Source organism: Eptatretus burgeri, chromosome 5, assembly GCF_056783735.1.
Source record: "Eptatretus burgeri isolate ZD-2024b chromosome 5, Ebu_testis_v1, whole genome shotgun sequence".
Taxonomy (NCBI): domain Eukaryota; kingdom Metazoa; phylum Chordata; class Myxini; order Myxiniformes; family Myxinidae; genus Eptatretus; species Eptatretus burgeri.
In genome coordinates, this window is record NC_140965.1 from 102,544,742 (window position 1) to 102,567,993 (window position 23,252).

A 23,252-nucleotide genomic window follows, 5' to 3' on the forward strand; every position below is an offset into this window, starting at 1 on the left:
CGTTTCAGGGGAGGTGTCATGGGGGCACTCCCGGTGTTAGGGAGCTGGTAGGCTCGGAGGCAGTGTAGTGCCCGGGGGTGCCATAGCGGGAGATTCGGCAGAGGGTCGTGCCTGCCAAAGGGAGCCACGTGTCCCAGCCAGGAGACCGTGTGAGGGCACGGAGAGAAAATTGGGGGGGCGAGGCCCGAAATTGTAAGGACACCAACACAGGCGACGGGAATCTGGGTTGTTAGAACCAATAGTTTAAGCGAGAGGCGCTTGTTGAAAGCCCCGGGGTAGTTTAACAGTTAAATGGTTAGGGTAGATTAGGAGATGTACCCCTCCGCACCATCCATCCCCTCGCTCTAGTTGTGGGCCGCTGGACCCACTTTGGGTTATAGATCGCCGAACTCTGGGGAGGCCATTCTGAGGCTTCGTTGGGCCTCGACGCAGGACGTTAGCTCTCCCTTATTCCCCTCCGGGAAGGGAACGTAGGGGTTGGGAGTAGGCTAGGTGACAGGATAGGTTAGCCGAACAAGGACGATAAAGGGGGTTAGGGGACGATTTATAGTGGGGAAGTAAAAATAAAAACAATAAAAAAATAAGTTGGGGCTAAATTGGGGTTTGACAAATTAAGGGAGTGGGTATGTACAGTGACAGGCAAAGGCGATAGGTTGGGAGGGAGACAGGTAGGTAGGTCCGAGCCCGCCTTCCAAGTGGCCAGCACCACCGCACTCCCTCCACCAACCTCCACTGAACGGCAAGAGCTGGCCAACTTCATTGGCTGGCCGTGTTTTGCTTCAAGGCGGAGGCCGGCCAACTTCATCGGCAGCTGTTGTTTTGCTGCAAGGCCTGTGCCATCGGCTGGCCGTGTTTGCTTCAAGGCCTGTGCCGGCCAGTTCATCTGCCCGCTATGTTTGCCTGCAGCGGCCTTCTTCTGCGGGCTGTGTTTGCCTGCTACCTTTGCCATGCCATGCCCACTGCCCACGTTCACCAGCCCCGTTCAATTTTTGCTTTGCCCCCCCCTGTTCATTTCCATGTGCGCCAGGATCGTAAAAGCAACAGTTTGCAAGCTGCAAGAACTGCCCTGTTGGCAGCTACGACACGGGCCTGCAGTGGCGGCCCGTGCACCGTGTTTGCGTTCATGCATCCATTCGTTGTGCTCATTGCGTGTGCCACTTGAGCTGGCACGGAGACTGCGTTGTGCAGCCCAAGCACCGTTGTGGTTCACTGAGTTCAGTTCAAAAGGGAAGGCCTTGGACTGCGTGTGAGCAGCCAGCCACGTTCCCTGTCACCTGCATTGTTTTGAGCCAGAGACTGCATGCGGGCAGCCTGGCTCCCTGCTAACTGCTTTCTTTTGCAGAGTTCAATGATCCTGGGCCATGGTTTAGTGTAAAATTTGTAAGTTAAGGTTAAGATGTACTGTACATATGAGTGCGCCCCCGGCATGTATGTCTTAGCGCCGGCAATTTTATTTAAGTCGTCCGTGTGAGTGAGTTTGTTTAGGTAGTTACGCAGCCCTCAGGTTATTTATTTTGGGGACACGAATACCATGAATGTCGCACTCAGGGATCCGTAGGTAAAATGTACTAGGGGAAAACTACACATGATGGCACACGAAAATTTGACGACTCGGGACGAGTCTGTAAAAAGGAAGGGGGTAGTGTTGTGGTTACCAGATTCGCAAACCACCATTCAGGTCCCTTAGGTGAGGTATCTCGGTAAGTGCATGTGTAGTTAGGCCCAAACCCGTTGTCTAGTGGGAATACATGTCATTTATACGTGCTGCGACTCTTCAGGATAGCCGTTTTTCTTTTACTATCTTTATTTTGGACCAATCGCCATCACCACAACCACAACATCAACCACCAACCACAACACCGCTTCACCACAACCGCCACGACCTTTACCGTCACAACTCGCCACCATCGCATCACCGTCATCTCGCGCCACTCATGGGCACCGATGCTGGACTCGTGTAGGGCGCACGTTGAACAGCGTGTACAAAATCACGGATTTTCTGCTTCAAAAACGGATCGAAAACGACACACGCCCACTTTTTGCCGTCCAATCGGTGAGCGAGGGGCGAATTGGCCCCGCCCCCAGGGCGATCGATATATGCAAATTTGTGGATCAAAAAGCCTTCACGCCCACTTTTTCTCGGGCCAATGGGGAGCGAGTTGAAAGGTCAAAGGGAGGGGGTCAAAGGCGAAGTTACGGGGGGATAAAAGGACGGTGTTCGTCAGTCAAAGGAGTAGTAAAGGTCGGAACGAGGCGAAGGAGTCGGAACAGAGAGTCAAGACTTCGCGGGCGGTGGAGCTGCTCGTCGTGTGCGTGGGAGTCGGAACGGAGGGGACGGAGCGGTGGAGAGGCGGCGACACCGGACGAGGGGGTGCTCGCGTCGTGCAAGGAGCTGCGCGCCCGAGGGAGGCCGGCAGCGCGACCTGGCCGAGGTGGAGACGCTCGTCGCACATAATAAAGATCCTCTATACCCCGAGCATCAGCAACCCCCTCCTGTTTCCCCCCCGCGCTGAGATAGTGCGACCAAGGGGGCCCCGTTCCCACCCCCCTGCCAGGCACTGTCCACGAGGCCCGCGGGTTGCGGGGCCATCGCCGCTCCGCGTCTCATCACCAGACGGGTAGGCCCGACCAGGTCTCGGCCCCAGGCCTACCTCATTCTTGAGGGTATTTCTTTCCTTGGTTTTGGGTATGTGTTGTCGGCGCCGTCTGTGAAGTAGAATTGTATAAGTGTTGCCGTGTGCTCGGTAGTCGGTATTAGCTCTGCACTGTGTTTTCACTTTTATGTTTGCTTTTTGTGTAAATGGAATTGTGTTTTCTTTTTTTTGTGTGCATTTGGTGGAATTGTATTTGTGTGCTTTCCGTTCGTCGCGAATAAATGTGCTTTATTGTTGAACTGTCTCCCGCTTCGCTTCGTCTTTTTCCCCATTGAACCCCCATCTTGCTTCACGTAAAGGGTTGGTAGTGGGCTGAGTACGCCCGATAATTAATCGAACCGTCGAGGTCGACGATAACACCGCTCGGTTATTCTGATAGTACGGAACGGGTCGCTTAAGTGGCCCGTGTCCGAAGTCGACCTGCGGCGAGGTGCGATCGCCCGGTCTACCCTCCGCGTGGGTACTTAGGTAGTTCGAATTTGGTGAGCAACCCTATCCCACGCGGGGGCTGATTGGCTCGATCGCGGTGAGACCGAAAGGTCCACCCGTGACTGGTTCCCGGCGTTAGTCCGAGAGGGTCACGACTGGATTGTCCGTCCGGTGGGCGACGTGCCGCGATTCGAGTTACGTGGCCGTCGCACGCCGGCGGGCGCGAAAACCGCAACAATATATATATATATATATATATATATATATATATATATATATATATATATATATATATATATGTATATATATATACATGTATATGTATATATGTATATATGTATATATGTATATATATATATATATATATATATATATATATATATATATATATATATATATATATATATATATATATATATATATATATATATATATATATATATATATATACATATATATATATATACATGTATATACATGTATATCTATATATATATATTTCTTTGATGACACTTTAAACTTTGAAATGTGTATGATTAATGTTGAATTAATTTCGCTCCATCTGCTTACATTTGATAAAAAAGATGGTCGATAGATGGTCAGATTAATTTAAGGGATTTGTGTGATCAGAAGGCAGCATGTCAACGAGCATATAAAATCAAGAATTTGCAAGGGTAGACTTGCTGTGTCCATGCCGGCACGAAGTGGGCTTCGTGGTCTGGACATGCAATGTCCCCCCCCCCACTTTTCAAAAGCAATCGACGCCCATGAAAGTATGTACAGTACCAATATAATGTGAGCGCGTCGATAAAGTTTGTACTACGACATTTGTAAATCAGTAATAGAATATCTTTAGATACGTGAAGCTCAGTTCATGTCGGCGTGTCACAAGATGCCAATGAATTACGTATATGTGAACGCCATTTGCCCGCTGAATACATGTACGTCTATTAATTATGTCCTATTGAAATGTACCTTTTAAACCTATCAACCATTTAGACTGCTGAGACCTCTTAGACCTTTGAAGACCCTTTAAGACACCCAATACTGTTAAGACCCTCAAAGACCCTTCAGACCATTAAGACCCCAAAGACCTTTTCGAACCCAATGACCCTTAATTCCCCTAAGGCACTTGAAGACCCCTTAATCCTTCCTTTGTGCATTAATATTGGTCTCACTATCTGCCATGATCTTTCCTGGGAAAGCCACATTTCCAACCTGGCCTCCAAAGCCAGGTGCTGACTGGGAATCCTCCGTCGTGCAAAGTCCTTCCTTGGCCCACCTGAGCTCCTAACCACATACAAAGCTTTTGTTCGCAGCGTGATGGAGTACTGCTCTCCCCTCTGGGCTGGTGCTCCTGCCTCTCACCTTTCTCGGCTTCACGCTGTGGAAACCAAGGCATTTCAGATCATTGGTATCTCCCGTGATGAGGCTGAGTCATTAGGCCTCTCACTCTCTCACCACAGGTAGGTCGGTGGTCTTTCTTTCTTCTACTGTCTCCTCTCAGGTCTCACCCCCCTGCTCTGTCTGCGATATGTCCCCACCACATTTCCGCAAGGTGCTCAAGGTCCGCCAACAACCCCCTTCTGGTAAAACGACCAAAATCACGAATCACTGCTCACCTTCACTCTTTCATTCCTCTTTTTTCCCACATTTGGAATAAACTCCAACACCCTCTTCAATCACATTCTTCCCTCCAGACCTTCAAAACAGTTGTTCATCACCACCTCCTATCTTCCCCATCCAAAACCTCAATATTTTATACCTCCGTTAATCCACCCCAAACCCACCACCTTCAAATCCCCTGCTTTCCTTCTTGAAAGTCCCTGTAATGTCCATCTTGTGTACCCCATGTTCCCCACCCCCATCCCTCTTCATTCCACAGATCTCCTAATGTCTCTGTTCCCCACTGTTTTGGCCTTCCCACTCCTGCCCCTCTGGTCTCATGCCCCCCCTTGCTGTGCGTTGTGTGTTAGCTCTCCTACGAGCCTCGAAAATGTATACAAAAAATACCCCGAATGCCAAAGACCCTTAAGACCCAGAAGACCCTTTAAGACCCTAAATACCCCTAAGACCCTCAAAACCTCAAAGACCCTTGATGATCCTAAAGACCCAGAAAACCCTTTGAGACACCCAATACACGCCAATACCCTTACGACACCAAAAACCCCAAAGACCCTTTAAAACCCTGAAGACCCTAATACCCCCAAGACCCCTCAGGCCCATAAAGACCCTTAATACCCTTCAAGACCTTTTAGACTCTTCAAGACCACTAACACCCCAAATACTCTTAATAGGCCTACCCCTAAAATCCATGATGACACTTAAGACCGAGAAGACCCTTTCAGACCCCTAAGACCTTTTAGATCCCAAGATCCCTTAAGACCCCTCAGGCCCCTGAAGACCCCTTAGCCCCTTAATACCCCCAAGACCCATAAAATCTTTTATGTCCTTTGTAGACCCTTAAGACCCATTTAAGACCCTGAAGACCCAAAAGACCCTTTACACCCCAAGAACATTTAAGAACATTCAAGACCCCAAAGGCCCCTGAAGACCCATAAGCCCCTTAATACCCCAAAGACCCATAAGACCTTTTAAGACCTCCAATATCCTTGAGACCCACAAGACCATTAAGACACAAAAGACTTTTGAAGACCCCCTAAGACCCTAAATACCCCTAAAAGCTTTAAGACCCTTTCGTCCCCATACACTCATAAGACCCTTTATACCCCTCAGACCTTTGAGACCCCTCAGACACCAAAGATTCCAAGACCCTTGAGATCCTTTAATACCCTCAAGACCCTTAAGATCCCTTTTACCTTTAATACCTCTTCGACACTTTAGACACCTTTAGATCCCTTCACCCTCTAGAGCCTAGACCTTTTAGACACATAGAACCTTCAGACCTTTACACCCCTTAAGACTCTTTCAACCTTTACACCATTTAGACCACTTACACCAGTGATCTCCAACCTTTTTATACACAAGATCACTTTCAGAATCTAAATGCAATCAAACATCTACCCTTAAAAATTCGATTTTACTAAAATCCCCAAAAACGTATGCTCTCCATAACACTCACCTATTCTTCGTGTGACACCTGTGCTTGCACATTATCTGTGAGTGCTTTGAAGTCTGGGTCATACTTTGAGATGGCCAGTCTCATACAGTTCATCAGATGGGCATCTGTGAGACGAGTACGATACTTGGACTTGATTTTCATCTGGGAAAAAGCCATCTCACAGAGGTATGTAGAACCAAAGTAGGCCTTCACCTTGAGTGTACAGGGTGTCAGAGGACGGTACTTCTCTCTGTTTATGCAAGTCTCCAAACGTCTTTGTCCTTTGACCTAGCTTTCAGCTCTGTGTCATTTTGCATGGTGGTTATCTCCATGTCAAGTCTGCTGCTTTGTCCAAGTACCTGCTAAAATTTTGCTGTCAGTTCTCCGATGTCCACTTGAAGAAAAGGATTTGAGGCAAACGTAATGATTTGTTCCATCTTGTCTACCTCCTGAAATCGTCTGTTGAATTTATTTTACAATCTGTTCAGATGGTCACAATTTTTTTTGGGATGGAACCCTTTCTCTTTGACATTTTGTAGGATTTTTGGGAAGTGCTCTGTCACGTTGTTCTTTAACTGGGAGGTCACAGGTCTAATTTCAACTTGAACGCATTCACTGCACTAATCATGTATGACAAGTCTCTGTCTCTCCCCTGCAGTTAGCGATTCAGCTCATTCGGTGGCCTCAAGCTCATTGAGTAACGATTTGAATGAGCGATGTTGCAGAGTTCTGGCATAAATGATATTCATAAAAAGAAATTCACTTTTCCATCCCAGGTGGAAATTGTAGGTTTTTGAACTCATCTTGGACAGCTCTGGCTCCTCACTCATCATTTTTGCTTAAGGAAATTAATCTTAGAAACAAGTAAAAATTTAAATGAAAATCGCAGCTTATTCCATGTTTCGGCGGATCGACAACAGGCAATGAGTAACTGACAACTGTCTGGTGGCCGCGGTTGTACAGTGCCTGCATCATTATTGGTTCGTCTAAACGCAAATAATTTCTGATTTGCCTGTGCGCTGAGATTCACTTTTTTATTTTACTTTTTATTTCCAGCAGCTTGCATTTGCAACCAATGGCCGCCACAGTTTTAAATTCAACCATTGTGCAGAATCTTAGATTTTTCCACTCTCTCTCAATATGAAAAAAAAATAATTAGACTATGTGTGTGTAAGGTTATAAAAAGTGTGGGTCAGGTTATATTGAATACACAAACACATTCACTTATTCGACAATGCGTGCACACAAACACGCACACACGCACACACGCAAACAAACACACACACACACACACCAAAGATGTTCATTGGAGTGATGAAGAAGAGGTCAGCTCAACTAGGATGGAGAACAAATAATAATAAATGCCCAAGATCAAGGACACTACACCAATGGATTTAAATAGATGGCGGGACTGAGCCAGATGGACAAGCGTAGATTCTGCAAGACCGAAACAGAAAGTACTAGTCACCTGCTTTTGGGATGCAAAAAACTACTATCAGAATAACTTTACACACAACGGCACAACAAAGTATGCGAAGTGATTCATTGGCACATCTGCAAAAAAAATTCAACATCCCAGTTCTGGAAAACCCATGGAAACACAAACCAAGTGCAATCATTGAAAATAAGGATGTCATGCTCACGTACGACATGATGATCCCATCGAGCGTGAACACAGAAAACAAAGCCTTGTGACTGGACATCGTTCTCAGGAACAAGCAGGAAAATATAGCATTGCTGATTGAGATATCAGTCCCAGGTGATTTTGGCTTAAATAATGTAGAAATCAAGAAAAGGACTAAATACCAGGACCTCAAAAATGAAATCAAGAGATTTTGGAAGCCGAAGAGAGTCGAAATTGCACCAATGAACCTCACTTGCAAAAACTGCAAAATAATTGCACCAAAAAAAGGAGTAATAAATAAGAGGAGTAATAAATAAGACCCTCACTGAGATGAAAAAAAAAAAAAACATCCCCAGGAATATTACCACACACAAACTAAAATTGGAGGCAGTCCGAGGTTCGATGATGATCCTGAAAAGATTACTCAGAACAAAACACTAATAACAACGAAGTTGAACAGCTTAGTCCTTGAACTGTGATCCCTTACCGAAGTGGAGGTGGATACATTGGGTCCTGGGAGGACTTCGTTCCATCTCCTAGAACCCACAAATTGAGATAAGCAACAACACACACACACACACACACACACACACACACACACACACACACACACACACACACACACACACACACACACACACACACACACACACACACACACACACACACACACACACACACACACACAGTATTTTCTCGGCACAACCATTATTCAGAGAGATGTAGGGATGGTTTCACATGATCATTTCTCGTGACCATCCCTATCTCGTTTTCATACTTTTTGGAGGAACATCGCAACATCCTTTTTCATTTTTGAAATGTTTTTATTACTTCCCAAATTGATACTGGCACGATGGTGACCCATTGGTGAGAGCATCTCTCAGATTGAGGATGAAAATACAAGTGAAGGCAATCGCATTAATGAAAGGGATCTCGAAGTTATGGAAACCGAAGTAGTTTTCGGAGATTAGGAGAATAACCATGCTGTTGAATGATTGAGGGCAAAAAGCTGGCTGGCTCTTTCATGGCTTTCAGAAATGGGACAACCTGCCTGTGCTTGCCTAGTCTGGTCTTATCTACTGTATTTATGATTCTAGTCCACACTCATTGTGGTGACTCTAAATGCCCTCAGGGCAATTTGGTGTGGACAACTGAAATGGTACATATTAAAAGGCAGCACTGCTCAAAAATAACCCTTACAGAATAAAAAGAAAACATAAAAATAATAAGACTGGGGAGTGATGGTGAGGTTGTCCAGGAACTGGAACAATCGTTGTCTGCTCCTTCCCGGACTTGGTTTTGGGTGAGAGCGCTGGTCTATTGATTTGGTGAGTGGCTTTGGTGGTGATTTGGTTGGCTGATCTTTGTTGCCCCTCATTTGATCTCAGAGGTGCTGTGTCGCTACTGACGATTTCATACAATGTGAATTCAAGTAACAGCTCTTGAACGACGGACAATTTGTTTTAATCGACAACAACTGATTAGAGTGCATAATATGTTATGTGGGCAAGTGAAACGATCACAAGAAGTGCTTGTGAACATTGACGTGAAGAACATCACACAATTGAGGAGTCGTGGACGATGTCCATGATCTCATATGCACAGACAAATTCATGTTGTGCGACATCAGCCTCACAAATGTGGCAATGTGAATACTCATAAGATAGACTTGATGGGGGCAAATTCATACTCAACAATCTCAATCTCATTTGCAATCTGGTTTACCATCTGAAGTTACTGTTCAATGTTCGATCGCTGAATAACAGGTTTAATGATTTTGAAGCTACTTTTTTTTTACTCTCAGTTCAATGATGTTCATCTAATTGCTGTCACTTAAACTTGGTTCTCATCTTCAAATCCTGCATGTGCATGTTATCTGCCATTCTTTCAGCAATTTCATTGTGACCGCAATGACCATTTGGGTGGATTCTTTATATGTTCGTGAGAACATTAATGTGAAAGAAATTTTTAGAGACCTTATTCCTCCACTTATTGAAATATTATGGTTGTATCTAAGTTCTTTTGGTTCTGTTCAATTGTTGAGAAGCATTTTTGTTTGTGTTCTTAATTCAAGACCTTGTTCACAGTGTAAAAACTTGAAGGGCACTCGGTAGAGCGCATACCTCCACCAAGCAATGCCTGATCCAAGAGAACATATCGGGCCCAAAACATTTTGAAATATCATGCTATACAGTACTATATCGTTTTTGGTCTTATCTCTCAATGGTGAAGAATCACTTTAAAAGTTAAATAATTGTCGTATCCAGATTCGGATTCAGATCTTCACCAAAATCGAATCAACTCGTCCTTGATACAAACCCAAAGTGTCCACCAAGTTTCGTCCAAAACCGTCCACAACTTATTGAGATATCATGTAATATATTAGTTTAACCCTATCTCTCAAAGGTGAAGAATCACTTAAGAAATTATCAGATCCGGATCTGGAATCGGATCTTCACCAAAATTGTATCAATTCTTCCCTGCCACACACCCAACATGTCCGTCAAGTTTTAACTGAATTTGTTCACAACTTTGTGCAGAAGTGCAGATGCACAACTTTTCCCAATGATGTAATATGCAGATCTTGCTTAAATGTCAAGTCAATCGGATGAAAAATAACGATTTCAGAAATTTGACCTCAAGATGACCTTTGACCTTTGACCTCAAATCAATAGGCTTCTGAGTTGAGACTATCTCTGCAACTTAGTAAAGTTTCATAACGATTGCTTTGGAATTGTGACCTGCAGGCAATTGCAAAAAAACAAGACAGATAAAGAGACAGACAGAATAATAATATCGACTGACCAATATACTTGAAAAATCTTCGATTTTGCAACGAACAAGAAAAAGACGTCGTGCAGAGCACGATACTTGCAAAATCCACCCCCTCTCCAAAGGTTGTGGACCTCCAAAATAATTGGTGGTTGAATTCAGTGACCTGCAATAGATAACCTCTTCAAATTTCAAGTCAGTCAGATAAAAATTGAGGATTTTAGAAATACCACCTTTAGTTGTTGACCTTCGGACTATGTTGACCTTTTGGTCTATGCTGACCTCGAAAATAATTGGTTGGTTTAATTCAGTGACCTGAAGTATAAATCCTCTTCAAATTTCAAGTCAATCGGATGGAAATTGAGAATTTTAGAAATCTCACCAAAGTTGTTGACCTTGGGACTTTTGGGAGTCCCAAGGACTCTTGGGACCTTGGGAGATTCAAAAAATCTCACCTCTCTCGCATGATTGCTTTTCCAAACATCTTGTCCTTTGGTGAACTCTTGAACACTTTTAATGTTGTCTCACTTTCTGACAGGTGGAATTTAATTACAATCCGCTTTGCTAAATCCTTGCTCACCTTGAAGCGGCATTGCCATGTTTAGCCCAAATCTCGACTGATTATGTCCGGTCTCGGCTCCGAAACTACCAACTACACATGACTCAAATAAGAACTCAAATAAAACAATCTGTTCCTTTTACGATCCAGCTTCTAAATGCTTGTCTTTATATTATTGTATAATTTCAATTATTTACTGTAATATATTATTTTCTATTTAATTTCGTTGTGTAATTCTTATTTGAAACTCATTTATATTTGTATGTATGTATATCTTCTTCTTCTTCTTCTTTCGGCTGCTCCCTTTCGCGGTCGCCACAGCGGATCATCCGTATGATCCGCATCGTGATTTGGCACGTGTTTTACGCCGGATGCCCTTCCTGACGCAACCCTGGTCGCCTCTTACAACACAGTACAGGGATATGGTACACCTATTTTTTAACCGGGGTATACACCGGCCCAGTCCACTGGTACTCATTTTGCCGACCTCGGAAGGATGACAGGCTGAGTCAACCCCCTGGTGTATTAATTCAGTGGCCCAACGGGGCTTGAACTCAGGACCTTTTGGATCCCAAGCCGCTGCCCTAACCACTGCGCCAACACCAGGCTTGAAGTTGTATGTATATGTGTATATATATATATATATATATATGTGTATATATATATATATATATATATATATATATATATATATATATATATATATATATATATGTATATATATATATATATATATATATATATATATGTATATATATATATATATATATATATATACATACATACATACATACATACATACATACATACATACATACATACATACATACATACATACATACATACATACATACATACATACATACATATATATATATATATGTGTATATATATATATATATATATATATATATATATATATATATATATATATATATATTACTATTTTATTGTACAGTATTTTACTTTGATGGAACTGAACTATTTTAGTCCTTGGACTACTTGTTCTGTTTCTTTTGAATTAAACCGAAATTTGATTTGATTGGATCAAAATGACATTTAGAACCGCCTGCTGAAGGACTGTAACATTCTATCTCGGTCTCACAGGCACGTGCATCAGCTCCTGAGCAACAGTATCCAAAGCTTAACAATGGCAGAAAAGGGTGCCACAGCATAAAATTGTTAATTTTCAATAAAAGAGGAGAATTTTTTTTTCCAGAGGATGAGAAAAGAGGAGTGGAGAAGGGGTGGTAAGTGTGTTGAATACTGCGCTGCCACGTCTTATGTTTGAGAATGAATTTGCAGCCATTAAATGGTGGAATTTCATGGAGCCAAAGTGCAAAAAAGGAACAAAACCACAGAAGCACAGCAAACTGGAGGTATCATTTTTATCCAAAGGCTGGGTTGGTCTGTTAAAGTTATACAAGGACATACAAGAAATGCTAAAGCAGGAGGAGGCCATTTGGCCTATCATTTTGGAACCATATCAACACCAAACCAATTCAATGTATGAGTTTATCAACATAATTTCAATTGTGGGGTGAGGGGAGGAGAACAGAAGGGCAAGAACATATATATATATATATATATACACATACATGCATACACACACACACATACAGATAACAAGACCCAATCACATCTCTCACACATAATTGGAGGGAATAACCAACCAGCTCTCACCTAATCAATGACCTCAGGTGGCTAGAATTTCAATAACTTAACCCCTGTGCTCTTCCAGCTCAAGAAAACTGCACAAAGCAGCCAAGAAAAGCTCCGCAAGGTGAGCCCTATGCTGTTTCAAACCCAACCCAGATTATTCTACAGCTGCACACATTCACAAGTAGTACATGCATGAGAATGCCAATGTTACACACCCACTTCAGCTGCCAGACTGGTTTCATCACTTATTGGCAAATCATAGCGACAGCGTTGACAGAAAAGTGCACCACCAAGGCTCCCCAGCATGTACCATGTGCAATGCCAATAGCAGTTAACATATAAATAAGAAGGCATTTGTATGTTAGCCTCTTGGTCTTGCATTACCATTTATTACCAGTTTTGCATCTGTGATCTTCCTGAAAGTGACCTCACAGACGCAAAACTGGTAATAAATGAGAGTGCAAGAACAAGAGGAGTACATAAAGGTGATACAACCAAAGCCTTCACAAAATATCAATAATTATTGATGATGAACTTGACATGAGAGGCTTGGTGCTAAACAGAAGAGGAGGAGGAAATATGGTGTCAATTCCGGACACGCATAATCTGCAGAACCTCTTAATTTCATTCTCCTCTTTCTTATTGGAACAGATAACTGGCATACAGAGCTAAAGAAGAGGTCAATTGAGGGAAATTGGGATAAAAACTATGCCCTTCCTGTGAATACTATGCCTTTCATTGAAACCATCACCTGGGGGATTCAGATTCCATTTTTGGAGGGAAGAGATTCTTCCAGGAATGGGTTTGAATTGCATTCGCCAAAGTAGAGAACCAGCGGCTTTATTATGTCCAAACGGATCAAGCAAATTGAGGGCTGAATTATACAACAACCTTATCGATACAATGGATGTGATTGATACTGTAGGTCAAGAAGGAATTTCAATTGTAGGACAAAAAGTAATTCTCCCAGAAACAGTAACAGGAAGTCGAAGGCATATGCCCAGGTTATTTCAAGATGACATGGCAGTTGGCAGGGCCCATGGAAAGCCAACCCTTTTCATTACCATCATGACAAATAGCAATTGGAAGGAGATTCGGGATGCTTTTTTGCCTGGACAAACATCAGAAGATCGGCCTTATTTGGTTGCTAGGTAATTCAAACTAAAGTTGGAAGCAATGATGAAGGAAATACACTCAGGCCAAGATCAACCTGGGATCTTTGGAAAAGTAGTGGCCTTTCTTTTGATGATATAAGTCAAGAAATGAGGCCTTCCACATGCCCATATCTTGTTGATTCTTCAGATAACAGATCAATTCAAATCAGCAGAAGATATCGATAAAGTAATTATCAGTGCTAAGAATCCACGAGATCCAGAATAATTTTGAAGAAGGCTCACTTAAGCATGAACAGTGCAAACGGCTTGAACTGTTGGTATAAAATAACATGGTTCATGTATGTAAAGGGGACCGATGCATCAAATACGGCAAGATATGTGACAAGCACCATCCTAAGAAATATCAATTGCACACAGAATGCATCGATAATGTAAGCTATCCAATCTATAGAAGAAGAGGCAAAGCGCAACGTGGAAGAAAAGTTAATGCAGTCAACAATACAAATGTTGTGCCAAACAACCTGTACTTACTCCTGCAATATGAGGCTCATTAATATTGAGGCATGTGCATTGGTTAAAGCCAGAAAATTCCTTTACAAATACATCACCAAAGGTCCAGATCATGCAATGGTTCGAGTGAAGGAAGATGGGCACAGAAATGAACTCCATGAATACCCAAATATCAAGATATGCACTCATTTAGATCACATGAGGCTTGCTGGCAGTTATTTTCCTTCAAGTTGTGTGACAGGAAGACAACAGTGACTATGCTGAGAATTCATGTGCAAAACAAGAACGACACTCGATAGAGCAGATACCTCCATCAGGCTATACGGTTTACGTTGTGTATCCCACTTATAGGCTGGATCTGCATCCGGACCTGAACCAAAATCTAATCAGCTTGTTCTTGGCATCTACCAAACTTATCCACCAAGTTTTGTAAACCCCATCCACAACTTTTTGGAGATATCATGCTATATATCATTTTGGCCCCATCTCTCAATGGTGAAGAATCACATTAAAAAAAAAAAAAACATTCTCGCATCCAGACGTGGATCGTCATCAAAATTGAAAACAATTGGTCCTTGTCACACACCCAATAAGCCTGGTGTTGCTTTAGCGGATAGGGTGGCTATCTTGGGGTCTTAGTGTGCTGAGTTTGAGCCCTGTTGGCTGCTGCATTAACACTAGGTGGGGTTGACTCAGCCCGTCATCATTCTTCTTCTTCTTCTTCTTCTTATTCTTTTGGTTGCCCCCATTTGGGGATCATCCGTCTCCATTTCGCTCTGTCCTCTACATCTTCCATTGTCACACCAACCACCCACATATCCACCCTCACCACATCCATAAACCTCTTTGGCCATCCTCTTCTCCTACCTGGTGGCTCCATCCTCAGTATCCTTCTCCCGATATACCCCGCATCCCTCCTGTGCACATGTCCAAAGCATCTCAATCTCGCCTCTCTCACTTTGTCTCCAAGCCGTCCTACCTGTGCTGTCCCTCTAATATACTCATTTCTTATCCTATCCATCCTCGTCACTCCCAACGAGAATCGCAGCATCTTTAACTCTGCCACCTCCAGCTCCGCTTCCTGTCTTTTTGTCAGCGCCACCACCTCCAAACCATACAACATAGCTGGTCTCACTACCGTCTTATATACTTTCCCTTTCACTCTTGCAGATACCCTTCTGTCACAAATCACTCCTGAAACTCTTCTCCACCCACTCCATCCTGCCTGCACTCTTTTCTTCACTTCTCTACCACACTCTCCGTAACTTTGGACAGTTGATCCCAAGTATTTAAACCCATCCACATTCACCACCTCAACTCCTTGCAACCGCACCATTCCACCACCCTCCCTCTCATTTACACACATGTACTCCGTCTTACTCCTACTGACTTTCATTCCCCTTCTCTCCAGTGCGTACCTCCACCTCTCAAGGCTCCACCTGTTAATTCAATGACCGACAGGGGTTCAAACTCAGGACCCTAAAATCCAAAGCCAGCCACCCTAACCAATAAGCCAACACTAGGCTTTAGGAGGCTACTGTACTTGGGGATATCTCTGAGCCATCAATCACTGTAAAAATAAGAAAGGGCCAAATGACTTGCATTTCATCCACAGCATACCCTTAATCAAGGATTATTTGAGTTGTGTGAACTCGTTTTTTATAGGAGCAGGACTGCATGGCCAAGCAATGTGCTACAAAGGCTCTTCGGTTCAGATGAAGGGTTAATGCATGAAATGTCAGCTTCTTTTTCCCCACAACAGTTAAACTATTTCGTCTCAACATTCAGTTGATTCCATTCATTGTTCTGATTGTCCGCTGACACGGAATGACACGAAACTTCACGAGTAACACTTGCTCATGCTGCTGAATTGGAGACCAAGAAGGATACAAAATGAAACTCGTAACGGATACGAGTTTCAACTGATGCAACTCAGTGGCCTAATCCACATCACTCTCCGAATCATGCCTTCCAAAGCAGCTTTTTTTTTTCCTTTCAAATGAAACGATGCCTGAATCATGCTGCCCTCTTTTGGTGGTGCTTTGTCATGTTCATTCAGAGTACAAGCCTTTATAACTACACCGATGAATGCTGGATTCGATCTCATTCTGTTCATTCGATGAAACTACTGAATTTGAGTTCAACATCAATTTACTTTGGGCGATTGAAAACACAGCAATCATTTGTGATTCATATGCAAAACTACATGCAGAGAGGATCATTACAAGCATGGGTTTCAGCAACCAGAGAGCAAGTCCTTTTGAGCAGCGACTTCGCAAAAGTAAACAAGCGCTGGGGGCGGGGAGGTGCACAAACTCACAGTGATGATAAAAAGGACAGGACCCACAAATGCCCATATAACTCCACTCTGAACGTCCAGCCAGCAATGAGTGCTTGCGGATGTATAGGAATCAAAAGCAGCAAGTAGAGTGATTCCAACTATCAGCACGGGTATGCCTGCAATGTACATGGGATGTCAGTTTAATAGCAGTTTGACATTGACCTCATGCTGAAGCAGTCAGGGAAACCCGGATACCAGACTTCACACTGGATCAGGTGCAACTAAGGATGAATAAATACATCATAGCATTGAAGAATTCGACTTCTTAGAAGTTGCACAGCTTCCAACATACAAAGTAGCATCGCAAAATGAATACCTTCAACCTTATCCAATCGGTTTTCAGTCGTCTTAAAAACTTGAAGGGAGACTTGCGTAGTCTTAATGGAAATAACGAAAACTTATTCACCTGAGCTAGAAGTACAGGGGAATGCAATGAATGAGGAAAGGGGCCTGCAGGGGAGGGACACTTCCTCATGAGAATATTGTTTCCAAGAATTCTGTTTTGTCAAGGGTTTTAATTATTATTTTTTTTTTTCTGTTCATGCACTGAAGTTGAGATAATGTCTGTTTAAGTTTGAGGTCCAGCTAAGTAAGGTAAGAATCCAAGTTCAGTTGGTCTTGATTGCGTTGAGGTAGTTCACAACGGGTTGAGGTAGCTTCATTGTCAGTGGTTGTTTGACCAATTTATATCAATTAAAATCACAAAATAAATATAAACAGTTCAGATCAGCCAATGAACAAAGAATTAAAGTTTTTTTTTATGTTTCAAAAACATGGAGTCAGAGCCTCTATTATATTGAAAGTAAATCATAGGAGAGCAATTCAGTCATGTAATAGTAATAGTTCAGGGCTCAAGTTTTATGCAATGATATTATTTAGTTACCCTGGCAATCAGAATGGTGCAGAAGTAGTGCATTTACCTTTGTGCTGTCAATTCTGAGTTTTATTCCACAACTAGACGATGAATTGTCGGATTGGTGCTTATCAGGTTAGGCATTGCATTGTTGAGTGCGATAAATATTAAGTTCGCGACACGTCTGCTCACATTGGCCGTTGACGTCTAGTTAGTAGGTGAGTTTCAGACCACCACCCTGGCCAAATCCCTGCCCTAACCTACAAGGGGCACCGCATCACAGGCACAGCCATGCCCCCTATATAAATGATGTTATCAGCAGCCACTTGCTGCATATGAGAGAAGAAAAGAAGTCTACCTTGAGCAAGTTATAAAGGAAGTGTCATCAGTTGATCAAAGCATTTGGCATGTTACTAAGATGGTGACCAACATAGTCATGTGTGCTGTGGAACAGAATTCTAACCCAGAATGGATTGACCAGTGTTGATGTTACTTCCTGTGTCGGTTGCTCTGGTTTAGACAATGTTAATGCAAATAATTTTATGACTGAACCAGTATTTTTACACTTCCTATGATAAAAAGTCCATGCCAACCCTTATCCGTCCTCTTATTGCATGCAAGACATCAGTAGACATCATTTTACTTTTACATGAACTTCAAGAACATTTGTACACAAGGGATAGATGCATCACAATGTATGTGATTAAAATCACAATGTATGTGATTTTAACCTGAGATCTCAGTATCATGAGCCATGTGTTGACTGTTGCTGCAACATGAAATTCAAATTTGTGGTCACATGAGCAGATATGTTCAGGTTAGACAAGCATTGAACGATGGCAAACCGTACCCCATCCAACGATGTAGTAATACTTCATGTGGCTCTCCTCGCTCAGGTTAACTGTAACGACCTTGCTCCAAAGCAACAAACCCTCCACAAGCATCCAGGTAAAGGAGGCCATGAAGAGCAGGTGCATAAGTGCTGTCACGACCGTGCAAGCCACCTGCAGGGGATGGAATGAGACCTCGTCTGATATGTAAGACCGTGGCCAAAAGCAGGAGATGAAAAATTGGCCACTCGGTAATACCATACCTGACTGGAAGTGGCAGAGTTGCTACACAGCAGCACCACCTGGGCAGCAATAAGGGACAGGAACAGGTTCTTGTGGATGGATATCCGGTCCGACTTCGGGATGCTACAAAACAGATTTGTCTTGTTTTTCCCAACACATTGATATTAAAATCCACCTTTGATAAATCAAAGCATGTCAGTCTGTTGGGGGAGAAGGTTTTTGTGAACCAGGCAAAGATAGCATGTGACTCCTTAAAAATTTAACATTCTATCTTTAAAAAGACTCGGCCATTATGTGCCGGAAGCTTGGCCATATTCTAGATTTCTGCCATAATCAATGGGCTGCTACATCAGTGGCATAGATTCAAGAATGGTGTAACTAGTAGAGATGCTGACACTGAAACTACCATTCTGAAATATGTCATAATCTCCCAGAGATGGTATGAAGGAACATTTTGTGTTGGTATAAAATCTCGAGATCCTGTCAGGACATAAGGATATCTTCGTGATGTCATGATCTCCATTGCAATTGAAACTGCTTTAACAGGCCCATGCTAACTGAAAACGTCTCCCAAGAATGAAATAGCCAGGTACGTGAGCCTGATTCGTTTTTAACACGTTTCACTGGATGGTTAATTGGACTAATTGTTATTCTTTTACAGCTGAGAGCTGGAAAATGTGTCATTGTCAAGTATTCAGTCATGATTTCCAGCCTGTCTATGTAGTGTAGGCCTTCGTGTGATATTGATTTATAGATATGTCCGTATCGCAATCATGAGGTAAGACTTCAGAATACACTATCACTAAACATGCAGTAGGATCTTTAACATCCGAGAGTGAGTGTCAGCAGAAGGAACAGATGTATCACCATTAGGCCCTCAAAAGGTGGTGCACTCCACGATGTCATGTGATAACTGTTGAGTGTCATGGATCCTAATCCATAGTGAAATTCATCTACTAGGCAACAACCGAGAGATGAGTATGTTTATCACTGAACTATTGATAGACTTTTTTTAACAAATAGATAGTGACAAGATGTTAAGAAACAATAAGTGAACAGTAATAGTACAACTTGGGCTGGCAGGATGGCCTGGACTCCTAGAAGTAGGCACACACAACTCTAAGCTGTCTCGTCTAGGTTTGAATCACAACCCAGTTCAACTGTCACCCCGGCGTTTCACAGGCAGAGTGATTCATGTGTGTGTGTGTGTGTGTGTGTGTGTGTGTGTGTGTGTGTGTGTGTGTGTGTGTGTGTGTGTGTGTGTGTGTGTGTGTGTGTGTGTGTGTGTGTGTGTGTGTGTGTGTGTGCGCGCGCTGTCCCTTGGATTGATGTTAAACTGGCGTCCCATCTGCTGACATTAGTTGGGGCACATTAAAGTGAAAATTAGGTGATACATTGCCAGCACCATGGCCAAATTACAAATTCCTATTTAACTCCTGCTGGGAAGGCAATGGCAAACCACCCAGCATAACCCCTCGTCAGGAAGCTGTTTGGGTGGCACCGACTCTCTCTCTCTCTCTCTCTCTCTCTCTCTCTCTCTCTCTCTCTCTCTCTCTCTCTCTCTCTCTCTCTCTCTCTCTCTCTCTCTCTCTCTCTCTCTCTCTCTCTCTCTCTCTCTCTCTCTCTCTCTCTCTCTCGATCTCTCTCGATCTCTCTCGATCTCTCTCGATCTCTCTCGATCTCTCTCGATCTCTCTCGATCTCTCTCGATCTCTCTCGATCTCTCTCGATCTCTCTCGATCTCTCTCGATCTCTCTCGATCTCTCTCGATCTCTCTCGATCTCTCTCGATCTCTCTCGATCTCTCTCGATCTCTCTCGATCTCTCTCGATCTCTCTCGATCTCTCTCGATCTCTCTCGATCTCTCTCGATCTCTCTCGATCTCTCTCGATCTCTCTCGATCTCTCTCGATCTCTCTCGATCTCTCTCTCTCTCTGATGTACAATACTCTTTGCAGAGCGAGAAAGAGGGAGAGAGGGATAGAATAGTACAACTTACTCTAATATGACAAACAATGCCATTGTGAGCAACAGAGCACAAAGTGAGGTTCCACAACCGACTAATGTCAGAACGTTCAGGATTTCTTCTTCTGCTTTACTTCTCTGTGGGAGAAAACAGATCAAGAAGTGGTCAATCGTGACAGTTGAGTGATGAAGTAATGGAGTTTGATTGTTTGGGTAAGGAAGACCAATTGGTTGGTGATTTTGCACAATATTTCGACTCAAGTGCAATTATTAAGCAAAATATTGCGAATTGTGTTGAAACCGGTATTCATTACCTTAACATCTACCAGCTGAAGCAAAACTGCAAAGTTGGTGGTATGATTGCAATAACATGATGTCAAGTTGAGGTCGGTGTGGACCGGCTTACAGCCATCATCAGACCAATCTCCTCCAGCATCCTCACTGGGAAGGCAAAACGAGATGGCAAGGATTCAAAAGGTGCAATGAGCAACATTGTTAATCGCACTTTAACTCAAATAATAATTTACAATTGACAGTTTTAAGGTCCATTATCCATGCAGTTAAAATGCAATTGGATTTCTCATCTTAACGCCGCAGATTTCCACGGCATGGTTATCCGAGGAATTGGTTACACTCAGACCACACACACGAAGGCCTGCATCACCAAGTTTCAGTGACACACGCACACACAGGCCCAGGAGGATACCTATTGGGTCCCTCATGCCCACGTCATATCCACACCCAAGCATTCTCATCTACTGTCGGTAGTGCTAATGATACAGTTAATCCCCATGTAGGGAATTTGGTCAGGATATCAGCACGCAATGGCATACTCTTTGTGGAAGTTGCCTGGGTTATTTGACATCCACAACTTGAATGTAGCTGGGACAACCGGCTTCACTTTCCCATATGGAATGTAAAACACCATGAGCCTCAACCACCAGTTGCTGCACCAGAACAGCAGTCTTTCGTTCAGTCCAACTCCATCAGGAACCAAACACAGGCTACACAGCTCAACGATGACAGCACTGTCCATCGAGCCGACTATCCACCTCAAATGAAAGTAGAATATATGGTATTTCACTTTAAAATGTGAACACCTCACCTTGAATCTCAATGTTGCACCCGCGCAATAATCTGCACTATTCGCATCATCCGATTATTTGATCACAACAATCAAACTCAGCTTTTTGGGACAAAACAAAAATGCTACATGAAGCAGGTTGTGGGTTCTTCAAAGCATCTGAATTACAATAGATAATGCTGGTGTTTGCAAAGCATTCTGGGCTTGAATGTAGTCTCACAAAGCGTGTTGTCCTGCCGTTGGCAGGTTATAAAGGTGCACATCTGGTGGATTCATATACTGCATGCTAATGGAGTTGCCTTTGAAAACTATCTGGTTCAAAGCGAGCAGAATAACTTGGGAAATTGTGCTTTGCAGTCTCTTCAAGGATCACTGCCCAGGCCTGTGAACTCACTTGAGGCTGAAATTCCAAAAAACACAAACGGGCTTTCTTGGGCTGAGGATTTCTTCCTGCAAGAGAAGCAGATACATAGTCACTGTTAGCCCACTTATTCGATATTATATTTGATCAACACTTCCAAAGAAACCACTGTAAAGTCATTGTATAATTTTGATGCAACTTATGGGTATCTCAAAGTACATGGTCAAACCAAAATCATACGAAGGTATCTTTAGAAGGAAACAATATTCACACTGATATTGAAATTTAAGTGAGCTATATTCAAATCCAGCCCAGCTCCTCTTACATACTCGACTGGTGTTCATATATAAGAGTATGCAAATACATGTCATTGTTGCATGTTGCTACTTTAGGGTAATGGCCAAATGGTAATGGCCTGTGGAGACCACGCAACAGGAAGTCTGGAGAAAATCTCAGTTGGTAACATTTTTATTCTGGCTAATCGAAGGTTTGATTCATGGAAATGTCTGAGCTGACTCATTGAGCCAGGATCCCACCCCCCCTCCCCCTTCACACTCTCATATAACCTCATTCTTCCTGGTTATATATTCAGTATCCTGAATGTTGGCAGCAGATCGAGTGCTCTCTGGTTGTCAGTATGGAGGACGATTCAAATTACAAAGTTCAGTATTATAACATTTGTGGGAAAGGAGGCGATAGTTATTCCATCGATTATTGGCTGGAGACACCGGGTATGTTTGTGTAGTTTTAGGACTTCTTACCAGTATTAAGTGTTTGTGTGTTTAGGGTAACGAGCCTTTAATAGTTGCCTGCAAGAGGACAGGCATAGCTAGCTGATTGAGGGGTCTCGTGTCTCTTCTCTCTGTAAAACTCAGGCAGAGCCTGGAACAGTGTGGTGGGAGTGATGTCACATCTCCTCCATGGCCACCATAGAGGAATCGGCTCCTTCCCGCTGTCGGTGGCCATTGTGTGGGAGACGGGGTTTGGTGAACGTCTTTGAGGCCGAGCCTCGTGGAGGGCTTCAGACTGAGGTTGGTGGGCTTGAGAGGAATGAGGGCCTCAGGGAGGAGTTGGTGTAACCCTGGAGGTGAGAACCCTTGTTGCTAGTGATTTGTGGAATGCCTCGGGGTGAGATTGGCTAATAGAACACAGCTCTGTGAGGAAGTGAGGCTCTCTTGCTCGGATTCTTTGC

General features: G+C 43.3%; 1 protein-coding gene across 5 annotated transcripts in view; it reads right to left on the bottom strand.

Annotated features, from left to right (window-relative positions):
• The window catches only part of ADGRD2 (adhesion G protein-coupled receptor D2), a 234,253-nt gene that overhangs the window by 81,713 nt on the left and 129,288 nt on the right, over positions 1-23,252 (bottom strand). For all 5 annotated transcript variants that reach the window (XR_015058674.1, XM_085883251.1, XM_085883249.1 and 2 more), the window contains exons 15-20: positions 22,094-22,149; positions 20,930-21,056; positions 20,650-20,753; positions 18,674-18,776; positions 18,431-18,584; positions 16,707-16,843 (exon numbers count right to left, since the gene is read on the bottom strand). Coding sequence is in view for 4 of the 5 variants with exons in the window: in XM_085883251.1 (XP_085739377.1) it covers positions 16,707-16,843; positions 18,431-18,584; positions 18,674-18,776; positions 20,650-20,753; positions 20,930-21,056; positions 22,094-22,149 (681 nt within the window). In the remaining variant the exon portion in view is untranslated. The remainder of the gene's footprint in view (positions 1-16,706; positions 16,844-18,430; positions 18,585-18,673; positions 18,777-20,649; positions 20,754-20,929; positions 21,057-22,093; positions 22,150-23,252) is intronic.